Source organism: Mirounga angustirostris, unplaced genomic scaffold, assembly GCF_029215605.1.
Source record: "Mirounga angustirostris isolate CCGP_5_RB_7025 unplaced genomic scaffold, mMirAng1.0.hap1 SCAF_9, whole genome shotgun sequence".
NCBI lineage: Eukaryota > Metazoa > Chordata > Mammalia > Carnivora > Phocidae > Mirounga > Mirounga angustirostris.
Genome location: NW_026991717.1, coordinates 129,569,506 through 129,583,320, shown reverse-complemented (window position 1 = coordinate 129,583,320; position 13,815 = coordinate 129,569,506). Strand labels below are relative to the sequence as shown.

At 37.9% G+C, this 13,815-nt stretch overlaps 1 protein-coding gene across 1 annotated transcript in view; it reads left to right on the top strand.

Annotated features, from left to right (window-relative positions):
• EML5 (EMAP like 5) overlaps nucleotides 1–13,815 on the top strand; it is a 167,781-nt gene that overhangs the window by 116,701 nt on the left and 37,265 nt on the right. Inside the window, exons 22-24 of the mRNA XM_054513829.2 lie at nucleotides 5,773–5,925; nucleotides 6,646–6,777; nucleotides 13,235–13,323. Coding sequence (XP_054369804.1) covers nucleotides 5,773–5,925; nucleotides 6,646–6,777; nucleotides 13,235–13,323 — 374 coding nt within the window. The remainder of the gene's footprint in view (nucleotides 1–5,772; nucleotides 5,926–6,645; nucleotides 6,778–13,234; nucleotides 13,324–13,815) is intronic.

Below are 13,815 nucleotides of genomic sequence, written 5' to 3'. Positions count from 1 at the left end.
GGCGTCCCATGTGTCCATGGATGGTGGTGCTAGCAGAATCATAATGGTCAGGGAAGGCAAATCCAGAATTCATGTCTATTCTAGTAAGGATGAATCTTTGCCTCCTCCATAATGGAAGAGGTCCAATATAATCAGCTTGCTACCAGCTGGCTGGTTGGTCTCCCTGGGGAATGGTGTTATAGCAGAAGTTCACTTGGTCTCTACTGTTAGCAGATTAGACACTCAGTGGTAGTGATAGCAAGATAACCTTGAAAAAGAAGGTCCATGTTTTCTAAGTCAAACATAAACACTGTCCTTGCCTCCACGGGCCCACTGAGTAAGTGCTAGCTGGCTAGAAGAAGACGCTTCTCTGAGGTCCACAGAGCATAGTATTTTGTCCTCCTGATCATTGAGAGTCTCCTCTGTAGTGGACACTTTTGTTTGGCATTCCATAGGACACAAAAATCTTCATATCCTTTGCCCTTTCTGAAAGTTTCATTTTCCAGATTTCCTTGTCTCTAATCTTCTAATCCTGAAAGAATCCAGTCCTCAACTGATCATCCAAATAGTTAACAGATGCTAATGAGTCAGTGTAAATCTGTCCATCTGGTCATCTTTCACCACAAAAGTGGAAAACCAAATGTACTGCTTGAAGTGCTACCCATTGTGAAATTTTACCTTTACTGCTATCTTTCAGGGTCACCCCTGAGTGGAGCTGTAGTGATTTCAGGTGGATACCAACATATACTGTATAGGAACATCTGTAAATCTGGCTCAAGTTTTTTTTTCCTCAGTCAACTGATTGTTAATGAATACCTGTGAGGCCATAGGTATAGACTGAGAGAGAGAAGAGGTATTGTAGCAGGGATTATTGTTGGATTCTGAGCCACTTGTTCGTGCAAATTACTTCTGACTTCCAGATCTGTGGAAGACTGGTCTTTTATATACCATTTCCATTTGATCATAGATTGCTGCTTAGGACACATAGTCACCTGATATCCCATAGTTAGGCATTTACTCTCTACCAAGGCCTAGTAGCAAGGCCAAAACATCTTCTCAAAGGGAAAATAGGTATCTGTAAAGGAGGGTATGGAATTTTCTCCCAAATCTAAGAGATCTGCAGTACAATTCTCCTTTACTAGCTTTCCAGAGGCTTCATATAGCATCCTTGTTTACCACAGACACTTTGAGTATCATTGAATTTGCTAGATTATAAGGCCCAAGTGGAAGATTAGCTTGCCTCCTCTTGTTCTAGTCTCCTGGAAGCCTTTTAAGTGACTTGATAAAGGGGTAGAAGCAGCTCACTCAAATGTGTAGGCTTCCAAAAGGCATTACAGACATTTTACTCCTTTTGTTTGTGGTAGGTTTTGGAAGGTGTAGCAACCTTTCACTTTAAAGGGAATATCTTGACGTATTCCATATCATTGGATCCCCAGAAGCTTCACTGAAGTGGCAGGTCCCTTAATTTTTGTGGTAATTATCTTCCACTCTCTTGATTCAGTCTAAGACATCTAAAGTACTTGTTGCTTCCTGCTCCCCAGATCCATTCTGCATAATGTCATCAATGTAGTGGACCATTGAGATGTTTTGTGGAATGTCAAGATGATCAGGATCTCTGTGGACTATACTATGGCAAAAAAAAACAAAAAACAGGAGAGTTGAATAGCCCTGAGGCAAGGCTTTGAAGGTGTGCACAGATACAAGCCAGGTAAAAGCAGACTACCCTGCTGGTCCTTACAGATTGGGGGTGGAGAAAAAAAGCTTTAACCAGGGCAATAACTGCATGCAAAATGTTAAGGGCTATGTTTGTTTGTGCTGGTAAAGATCTAAAAGAGTATCTTCAGTTAGCATCGCTACCTGATTAAATTTATTATCATAGTTAGTATCTAAAATTCATCTTAGGGGCGCCTGGATAGCTCAGTTGGTTAAGCATTCAACTCTTGATTTCAGCTCAGGTCATGATCTCAGGGTCCTGCGATCAAGCCCCAAATCGGGCTCCACACTCAGCAGGGAGTCTGCTTCTCTTCCTCTCCCTCTGCCCGTGAGAAAGAAAGAAAGTGAGAGGGTGGTGGGGGTCTCTCTCACTCTCTGTCTCTAAAATAAATCTTTAAAAAAATTAAAATAAAATCCATCTTATTTCACATAGACCAGACAGTCAAGTTTAAATGTGATAGGTGTTTTCACTAGTGCATATTTTCAGTCTTTGGTAATGCCATTAATTTTTGCAATTCTCAGGCTTGCAGTTTTGCATCTAATTTATGATCTTGAGAGAGGAATTTCCAGGAGTTTGCACTTATTTCTTCCTGTTGTAATGACCCTTATCCCATGGATCACAGAGCCAATTAGTGGATTCTACAAGTTGCCAAGTGTATCTGTTACAATTCAGGAATTGGATGGAATCCACAGAATTAGTGTTAGTTCAGAGCCCCTGTTTACTAATTCCTGAACATTTGAGTATTTCCTTTTCTTCAGTTGAACCATTTGTGACCACTGATTGTTGGAGAAAGATTTACTTAATATACTGTGGCGTTGCTACAGGGTCCTTCTCAATGGGACTTAGCCTTCCCTTTAATCAAGGGGCTCTGAGTAGATGAATTGGCTCAGGTCTGAAAACAGGCTAAGAATCTGTGACTTTCCATTATGGTAACTGAAGTCAGGTTTTTTAGCCACCAGGTCTGGAGTTTTTTCTATTATATAGATCAAACATTAATCTAGTAGCCTACTCATCTATTTCATTCCTGCAGACGCCATGATTGATTAGTCACCAACAGAAATCTCCACAGGCCAAAACATTCTGATTATTAGGACATTCCTGCTCCCCTTTTTGGTAAAAGAATCTGCTCTGTCTTTTAAGTGCTGCTCTTGGCTTCTGCTTTTCCTAGATGATCCCTATTGAATCAGGGAGCCCATATTAATGGAAACATCTCCCTTTCCTGATCTACATAGGAGGACATCACAGAGCTTTTCAAAGATGTAGATGTTGCCCTTGATTAATGTATTTCTCAATGCTTTTAAAGGGACTGTTTTCTAGACTTTGGGGGGCAATGTAGTTGGTGGGCAAGTATACAGGTTGCATATGAGAAATCTACTTCAACATTCTTACCTCCCCAAGCTTTTGGATTCCTTCCTCTATATGAGAGGTCAGCAAATCCAGCCCACCTCCTGATTATGTAAATAATATTTTATTGGGACACAACCATGTCCATTCATTTATGTATTGTCTAGGTCTGCTTTTGTACTACAGTAGCAGAGTTGAGTAGTAGTGACAGAGACCATATGGCCTGCAACGCTGAAAATATTTACTCTCTGGTCCTTTAAGAAAAGGTTTGTTGCCAACCTCTGCCCTAGAGCATGCTGAGATTTGATCCAAGGTAGGGGTCTAGTGACAGCAGAGAAGTGGTTGTGATAGTTCTTCAGAAGGCTAAACATCCCCTGCAAGGCATCTACCCCAGAAGGTCAGTCTTCCCAGGCACAGGAGAGCAAACTTGGCGCTGGCCGTGAGACTCAGAATAAACACAGAAGTTCAAGATTTTCAGTTTTGTCTGAATCTAACCAGATGCTCCCATTCCACAGTTCAAAGTTCCTTCCTTCCCAATCAGTGCCCCATCACATAAGAAACTTGGTGAAACTAGGAATTCAGCTGACATTGTAAATTTGCAACCTACACAATTAAATTTTGTGTTTAATTTTAGCAACATCAGCCCATGGTCTCTAGTCAGACCATGACTCGTGCTGAGAGTTTAAGGATCTGAGTTTGTTACTTCTTTCTGTTAAATGTTCCATGCACTCAGTGGAATCTTTTGCACAGCATAGTCCTTGCAGTCATCATTCTTTTTGTGATGGTCAAAGGCAACAGCCTCTTGGACTCTGAGGGCATTTTACTTCAATTAACTGCAGGAGATAACTTGATTGTTATGCCCATACATATACCCTGGATTACTAACATCCCATTTCCCGTTGGCAAGGGCTCAGCACTGTGCTTAAACCCAAAGGCATGACTCAACCAATTCCAAAAATCCCATCTTTAATGATCTGTCTCCTGTGACTACTTCAGTACCAATTCTATACCAATCAAGAAACAGAAACGACCTTAGTAAGTTGGAATAGGGAAAATTTAATATTGAATAAGTGTTGTTAACCAATAAAAGGTGATTACTAAAAGGGGTAAAGAGGATTCTAAGGAGTATAGAAGCAAACTGCAGAAAGCTGCCACCTGTAGATTGGTGGGTGCTGATTAAGGAAGGACCCCTTCCTCTTTCCCCAGCTGAGATTCAGATCTCTTTGGAGAGATGTGAGTGCCATAGAAAAGAAACTTGCCAGAGGGCTAGTCTAGGAAATCTTTTGCTATGGTGGCAGAAAAAAAATCTCATCCCAGCCCCAGCCCCCATACCTACCCTTGCCCTGTTGTTAATCTGCTCTCCTGGTTCCAGCACACCAGGAGAAAGAAAAATCCCTTCCTTCTTCTTTGGCCTTGCAAGGACCTTCCAGTACCCTCTACTGGACAAAATCAAAGTAGCTGGAAAAGGAAAAATGTCTATAGGGCTTAGTTCTAGTATCACATAGCCCGAAAGAAAAGGGTGAATTTGGAGCTGAGAGGCAATAAATTAATAACAAGCTTTTATCCAGCTCATGACTGTGACTACTGCTACTGTCTCCCATATTTATATCTCTAGTCTAGTCTTCTCCCTTGAGCTCCAGAGAAGTGTAATTATACCACACTGCCTTCTTGATGTCTTCACTTGAATTTCTCATAGGTATCCTTAACTTTATGGGTACAAAACTGAACACTTGAAAAAAAAAAAAATGAACACTTGGACCTCCTCTAGTTTTTTCCATCTTGGTAAATGACATCACCATTCAAAAAAAAAATATCCTTGATTTTATCTTTTTCTCCTGCGCTCCTCCCTTTAGTCAGAGTCCTGCCAGCTCTATCTTCAGAATATCCAAATCCTAACCTTTCTCATCACCTCCACTCCAGCTACCCTGATCCAGGTTGCCATCATCTCTTAAATATCAGAAATACTTCCAGATTTCTTCATTATGTTCTTGATAATTAAAGGATAAATAAATGACTTGTTCTCAATTCATTCTGTAACTTTTCATTCTGTGACAGCTGTACCCCATCCCTCCCTCTCCAAATTTTATGCAAGACACCAAAAGTCTTAGGGCTTTTGAATATGTCTGCCATATCCCTTGCTGTCAGGACAAGCCCATTTTTGTTTATTTCCCAATATATATTAACCCTTATTTTTTAAAATTAATAATATTAGCATCATTATTTCTTCATGCATGGTTAGATCTTTCATGCATGGATAGATCTTCCTAGATTTAATAATTTTCATATTATATCAAAATATATATCAAAAATATTTTCATATTTTTTCAAATTTGAAAGCATTTTTATAAAAATGGACTTATTCCTTACATTTCTGATTTGTTGGATAGAAACTACAGAGGTAGCAACCTCCCACTAAAAGACATTTCCACATGTCATTGGCTTTTTATGTTAAAATCTCTCATTCTTTCTCATCAACTTGATTTTTTAAGTTTTTAAACATTAGTACTTTTGTTACATTCAGAAGAGGGAAATGGTTTGTATTAATTATTGCTTAGAATTTCTTACCACTGATTTCAGTAGAAAACTTTGTTGCCTGCATCCCTTGACTGCTTTTGAATATTGATTTGAGGCCATAATAAATACAGGAATTCTCTTTGAAATTAAAGGTTCCTTAAGCACATAATTTTTTTAAATAGAAGAAAATTGCCTGATATATACTCTCTCTCTCTTTTTAGGTGGGAGATGTTGCTGTTTTTCTCCTGATGGTAAAGCTTTAGCTGTAGGTCTGAATGATGGAAGTTTCTTAATGGCAAATGCAGATACTCTAGAGGATCTTGTGTCTTTTCACCACAGAAAAGATATTATTTCAGATATTCGATTTTCACCAGGTAAGGTATCATTGAAATCATATTTGATTATTAACTTGGGGTGGCCGTGGGCAAATATATCAATATGTAATTTTTATTAACCATTATTTTATCTTGGAATTTTAATTTTTTGAGAGAAAAGACAGTATGGTAAAAGGTAAAATTCCTGAATTAGATCAGTGGCAAAATATCCAGCTTAATACCAATTCTGTCACTAAATAAATAGGCTCAAGCCAAGGAACTGTTCTGAGTTTCAGTTTCCTCATTTCTAACATAGAAGGATTGGGTGACTGTCTTCATTATATTCTTAATACTTTTGAAATTTTGCACTAATTTTGCTTTAGCAATTTCTGTGGTATTATATCTGAAGAAACCCACTGTAATGTGGGAAGTACTAACATTAAGGCAAAATTTACTTATGTTGGTTTACTTCCATTTTTTCTAAATTTAGAGGGCTTTTTAAAAAACTTTTTTTAGTTAAACAAACTGTATTATATGATATATAATTTTTGGCCTTTTCTTTCCATTGAACTGTCTCACTACACTAAAGAAAACATTTTATTTTGTTAGTCATAATATGCTTGAAAAAATACAGATTATCACTTGATACAGGTTTTGTTATAATTTACAAAACACCTAAGAGTTCCTCCAAAAAAATGTTAAGAAAATTAACTCTAGTTGTAGAATGTAAAAAATATTTCTAAAGATAGAAAATCTCAAGCAAATATGTTTCTGTTATAGGTTCTGGGAAATACCTTGCAGTAGCATCCCATGACAGTTTTATAGATATATACAATGTGATGAGTAGTAAACGAGTAGGAATATGCAAAGGCGCTACCAGTTACATAACCCATGTTGATTGGGACATTAGAGGTAAGAATTTAAATAACCTATTTGGTAAAAGTCCCATTTGATTTAGTATAACTATTTTAGAGAAACAGTGATTCAACAGATGAGTTCAGAATCATTGTGAGAAACATTCTCAAAATTACTTTCCACTCCTTTATTTCACATCTGAAGGTGAATGCTGTGAGTTTAGATTTTTCAATACTTCCAATATAATTCAAGGGATAGTACAGTAAGTGGCAAATTCTTTAATTTGTAAAGTAAATTAAATATTATGTAAAATTTTTTAGTCATTTGTTGTGGCTCTTGTCAGATAAGCTTAGTATAAATAATAATTGAAAATTTGGAAAATAGATACATTAATGAGGATTTTAATGTCCTCTCCCCATCATTCAATAAAACGCATTTCTTAAAAATAATCACAATTGTATAACATACAGAATTTAATGAGTGTCTTTGTTTTTTCAGTAGAATGCATTGCACATGGCAGTGTTTAATAATTTAGATAAATGCTAAATATTTTAAATGCTCTATAGTTTCATGTATTCATTTACATAAATCTAGTATTGTTAAAGTTTTTCCAAACATAATTAAACAAAAAGCTTTTTAAAAAAATCCTCAAATTTATTTCTAGGGTTTTTTTATATGTGTAACAACAGAAATAGTTTTTATGTATATACATACACAAAAATTAAACCATTTATGAATTACTTATGTGGTTGACTGTGAGGAAAATGGTTTTTATGTTTAAGCTTAATTTTTCCCATAAAAGTTAAACATTCTACTTCTGGGGAAGATGGCAGAGTAGGAGGGTGCTAGACTCACCTTGTCTCAGATAAAACTAACACCCACATCAGTGTAAATAACCCAGAAAATGACCTGAAGACTGGCAGAACAGATTCTCCACAGCTAAACGTAGAGAAGAGGCCACATGAAGAGGATAGGAAGAATGGAGATGCAGTTGGGAGCTAAATGGATTCACAGGACTGTCTGCAGGAGGGAGAAGGGACACTGCGGGCATGGAGAGGGGAAAGAAACAGACAATCACAGTGGGAAGCCCACAGGGAAGAGATAAAACATTTGGCTTTGAAAACCAGAGGGGTCGAATTCCACAAGTTCTTACAATTAGTTCTAGGCTTACACCTAGAATTTTAAAAATCATCCGGTTTGGCTCTGAGAGAGCCAGGAGAGTGAGAGGAAATGGAGTCTCCACCCTTAAAGACACAGCATAACAACAGCCCTAGAAGCAGCAGTTTGGAAAACACCTGGGGTACGTGGAAAGGAAATTTGTTTACTAATCTTAGAGCATGTGAGTTGGGAAACTAAGAACAAAAGAGGGGACAGACGCCATTTCCCTCCCCTATCCCTAGCCTAGACGCAGGATTACCTACAAGAATCAGTGAAGCAGGAACACTTTCCATCTAACTTGCTTAACAATGCACCCCGCCCCTACATTCTGCAGACACATCCTCTCCAGCCAGACCTGGGTTCCAGGTCTTCTCCCACAGCAGACCCGCACAAACCTTGCTCACACCATACACCCGACCACTGCTTGCTCCTGGGGACACGCCCCCTCCAATACACCCTTGGCAGGAGCCCATCCAGAGTAATGCCACAATTCTGGCAGGGTGCAAGCAGCCCTGACAGGGACCAGCACCACTCCAAAGAGACTCCTAACTCTGGGGAGAGAAGAAGATAACCATACATGCTAGTCCAACTGCAGCCCCAGCAGTGGGCTGGGGGCAGACATCTCATCTGACTGCAAGCCCTGCCCACCTATGAAAGCTTCTCAAGGGAAAGTGCCCTACAGTTTGGTGCTACTACATCTCTGGCAAAAACCTGGTCTGACTCAACTCAAGCCCAGGACGGCCCCAGACTGGCCTATTAACAACACAGGGATAAACCTGTCCACAAGCAGCAAAGAGCCATTGCAGATGACTGGACTAAAGGCAAAAGCTGCTCAGCAACAACACTAGGACACACACAACACACACAGGAGACACTTCTGAAACACCAGGTTCCGGTAAACAGGGCACATGGTGCTACAGGGCACCACAGGACCTCTTTTCAATAAGGCCACTACTTGCAAGAGCAGGAAATGTAGCTGACTTTCCTAACACATAGAAACACAGAGAATTAGACAACATGAGGAGACAGGAACATGTCCCAGTTGAAAGAAGAGGACAAAATCATAGCAAGAGAACTAAACAAAATGGAGATGATGAACATGCCTGATAGAGAAGTTAAAGTAATGGTCATAAAGATACACAATGGACTTGAACAAAGAGTAGATGACCTTGATAAGGACCTTAATGAAGAAATAGAAAACATAAAAAAGAACCAATCAGAAATGAAGAGCTCAATAAATGAAATTAAAAATACACTAGATGGAATAAATAGTACACTAGAGAAAGCAGAAGTGTGGATCTGTGACCTGGAGGACATAATAATGGAAAGCAATCAAGCTGAACAGGAGAGAGAAAAAATAGTAATAATAAATGAAAACAGACTTAGGGAACTCAGTGACACCATTAAGAGTAATAACATTTGCATTACAGGGATCCCAGAAGGAGAAGAGAAAGGAAGGAATAAAATTTACTTGAAGAAATAATAGCTGCAAGCTTCCCAAATCTGGGAAAGGAAACAGAAATCCAGATCCAGAAGACACAGAAAGCCCCCAGCAAAACCAACCCAAGGAGGTTCACACCAAGACACAGAGTAATTAAAATGGCAAAAAGGAGTGATAAAGAGAATGTTTTAAGAGCAGCAAGAGAAAAGATGACCTTTACATACAAGAGAAATCCCATAAGGCTATCAGCTGATTTTTCAGCAGACATTTTGCAGGCCAGAAGGGAATGGCATAATATATTCAGAGTGCTGAAAGAAAAAAACCTGCAGCCAAGAATACTCTATCCAGCAAGGCTATCACTCAGAATAGAAGGAGAGATAAAGAGTTTCCCAGACAAACAGAAATTAAAGGGATTTATGACCACTAAACCAGCCCTCCATGAATTATTATAGGGGACTCTGAGTGGAACGAAAAGACCATAAATTAGAGTAAGAAAAGTAGGAAGCACAAAAGCAGTAAAATTAAATATTTCTATAAAAATCAGTCAAAGGATTTATAAAAGAAAAGGAAGGGAAAGTATGACACCATATACCTAAAATAGGGAAGCGGGGAGAGGAGTAAAGAATGAGTTCAAACTTAAGCGACCATCAACTTAAAATAGACTGCTGTAGGCATAAGATGTTATATACAAACCTAATGGTAACAGCAAATCAAAACCCACTAGTAGATATGTAAAAAATAGAGGGGAATCCAAGTATATCACTAAAGAAAGCCAGCAAACCATGAGAAAACAGAGTGAGGGAAGAAAGGAACAGAAAAGAACTACAAAATCAACCACAAACAAGTAACAAAATTGCAGTAAGTACCTACCTATCAATAATTACTTTGAATATAAGTGGACAAATACTCCAATCAAAAGACTAGGGTGACAGAATGGATAAAAAAGCAAGACCCATCTATATGCTGCCTATAAGAGACTCATTTCAGACCTAAGGACACATGCAGCTTGAAAAGGAATGGTGATGTGATGAGCACTGGGTGTTATACGCAACTGATGAATTATTGAACACTACATCTGAAACTAATGATGTACTATATGTTGGCTAATTGAATTTAAATTAAAAAAAAAGAAAGTGAAGGAATGGAAAACCATTTCTTATGCAAATGGAAGTGAAAAGAAAGCCAGGACAAAATAGACTTTAAAAAACTGTAACAAGAGGCAAAGAAGGATGTATATATTCATAAAGGGAACAATCCAACAAGAAGATATAACAATTGTAAATATTTCTGCACCCATCATGGGAGTACCTAACTACATAAAACAATAACAAACATAAAAGAGGTAATTGATAGTAATACAATAATAGTGGGGGACTTTAGCATCCCACTTACATCAATGGATAGATCCAAACGAAATCAACAAGGAGACAGTGGCTTTGAATGACACCGGACCAGATGGATTTAACAGATATATTTAGAGATCATTCCATCCTAAAACAGAATACACATTATTTTCAAGTGCATATCAAACATTCTCCAGGATAGATAACCTATTAGGACACAAAACAAGTCTCAATAATTCAAAAAGTTTGAAATCATACCATGCATCTTTTCTGACCATAATGCCATAAAACCAGAAATCAACCGCAAGAAAAAAAAAAAAACTGGAAAGAATACTAGTACATGGAGGCTAAATAACATGCTACTAAACAATGATTGGGTCAACCAAGAAATCAAAGAAGAAATTTAAAAATACATGCAGACAATGAAAATGAAAACACAGTAATCCAAAATCTTTGGTATGCAGCAAAAGCAGTTCTAAAAGTAGCAAGAAAAATCTCAAACACCCTAACCCTACACCTAAAGAAGATAGAAAAAGAAGAACAAACAAAACCCAAATCCAGCAGAAGGAAGGAAATAATAAGATTAGAGCAGAAATAAACAAAAGAGAAACTAAAGAAACGACTACGTCAATGAAAATCAGGAGCTAGTTCTTTGAAAAGATCAGCAAAATTGCTAAACCTCTAGCCAAGTTCATCCAAAAAGGAAAAAACAACAACAAAAAAACCATGAGAGCTCAAACAAAATCAGAAGTGAAAGAGGAGAAATGATAACTGACACCATTAAAATACAAAGGGTTGTAAGAGAATAGTATGAAAAATAATATGCCAAACAATATGACAACCTAGAAGACACGGATAAATTCCTAAAAACATATAACCTATCAAAACTGAAACAGGAAGAAATAGAAAGTTTGAACAGACTGATTAACAGCAATGATACTGAATCAGAAATCCAAAAACTCCCAAAAAACAAAAGCCCAGGACCAGACAGCTTCACAGGTGAATTCTGTCAAACACTTAAGAGTTAATACCTGTTCTTCTCAAACTATTCCAAAAAATAGAAGAGGAAAGAAAGCTTCCAAATTCATTCTGTGAGGCCAGCATTACCTTGATACCAAAACCAGATAAAGACACCACAAAAAGAACTACAGGCCAATATCTCTGATGAACATAGATGCGGTAATCCTCAATAAAATATTAGCAAACCAAATTCAACAGTAATTAAAATCATTCTCAATCACATGGAATTTATTCCTAGGATGCAAGCAGGGTTTAATATTCGCAGATCAATCAACATGAGATGTTACATCAGCAAGAGAAAGGATAAAAACCTTATGATCATTTCAATATAGAAAAAGCATTTGATAAAGTACAATATCCATTCATGATGAAAACCCTCAACAGAATAGGTTTAGAGGGAACATACCTCAACATAATAAAGACCATATGTGAAAAACCCCAGCTAACATCATACTTAATGGGGAAAAACTGGGAGCTTTCCCTGTAAGGTCAGGAACAAGACAAGGATGTCCACTCTTACCACTTTTATTCAACATAGTATTAGAAGTCCTAGCCACAGCAATGACAGAAGAAAAAGAGAAAAAAGGATCCAAATTGCTAAGGAAAAAGTAGAACTTTACTCTTTGCATGGATATGATATGGATACGATACAATATATGGAAAACCTTGAAGACTCCACCAAAAAACTACTAGAACTGATAAACATATTCAGTAAGGTCATAGGATACAAAATCAATATACAGAAATCCGTTGCATTTCTATACTCTAATAGGCAGAAGAAAGAAATTAAGAAAACGATCCCACTTACAATTACACCAAAAATAATAAAATACTGGGGTGCCTGGCTGGCTCAGTTGGTAGAGCATGTGACTCTTGATCTCAGTGTTGGGAGTTTGAGATCCACGTCGGGTGTAGAGATTACTTAAAATGAATAAATAAAACTTTAAAAAAAGGGGGGGGGCGCCTGGGTGGCTCAGTCGTTGAGCGTCTGCCTTCAGCTCAGGTCATGGTCCCAGGGTCCTGGGATCGAGCCCCGCATTGGGCTCCCTGCTCCGCCAGAGGCCTGCTTCTCCCTCTCCCACTCCCCCTGCTTGGGTTCCCTCTCTCGCTGTGTCTTTCTCTGTCAAATAAATAAAAAAAAATCTTAAAAAAAAAATAAATTAATTAATTAATTAAAAATTAAAAAAGGGGGGGATGGGAAGATGGGTGAAATAGGCAAAGGGGATGAAGAGTACACTTACATGAGGAGCACTGAGTAATGTATAGAATTGTCGAATCACTATATTGCACACCTGAAATTAATATAACACTGTTATCTGCACTGGAATTTTAAAAAGAATTTAATGGGAGAAAGGTGGTACAAACACTAATGTTCACTGAATGCTTTTAAATAGGATTGACTCTGTCATTTTACATTAATGAAACAATTTAATTTTATGATTATAAAACAATTTAAATATAATAAACTATGAAAGAAAATATTTTAAAAAGTTAAACATCCCATTAACTATATATTTTATATATGTATATATTTTTAATTTTTTTTTTTAAGGAAAGCTTTTACAGGTCAACACTGGTGCTAAAGAACAGTTATTCTTTGAAGCTCCCAGAGGGAAAAAACAAACCATCCCCAGTGTGGAGGTAGGAAGATAATAGTGCTTGCAATGTTGTTGATATGACTAAGTGGTTAGAACACTGATGGCCACCTTTTGTCATTTACATATGAAGACTGTCCTCACATTATTCAAATCATGGCTATTCTTTCTGTGAGTTTATTTTCTGCCCTAGTCTATTAGATGAGTAAAGGAAAAGATGCTGTATAAGAAAAGGAATAAAACAGGGGCGCCTCGGTGGCTCAGTTGGTTAAGCATTTGACTCTTGATTTTGGCTCAGGTCATGATGTCAGGGTGGTAAGATGGAGCCCTGTGTCAGGCCCAGCATGGAGCCTGCTTGAGATTCTCTCTCTCCTCTCCCCACCCACCGCCCCCACCCCACCCTCACTTGCACTTGCATGCACATGCACGTGCTCTCTAAAAAAAAGGGGGGGGGGAATAAATCAACTTTTACATCTAGGTATGCTCCAGTCCAGTTACTTTCCTCAAAGGATAGGAGGCAATTAGAAGACATGCTATC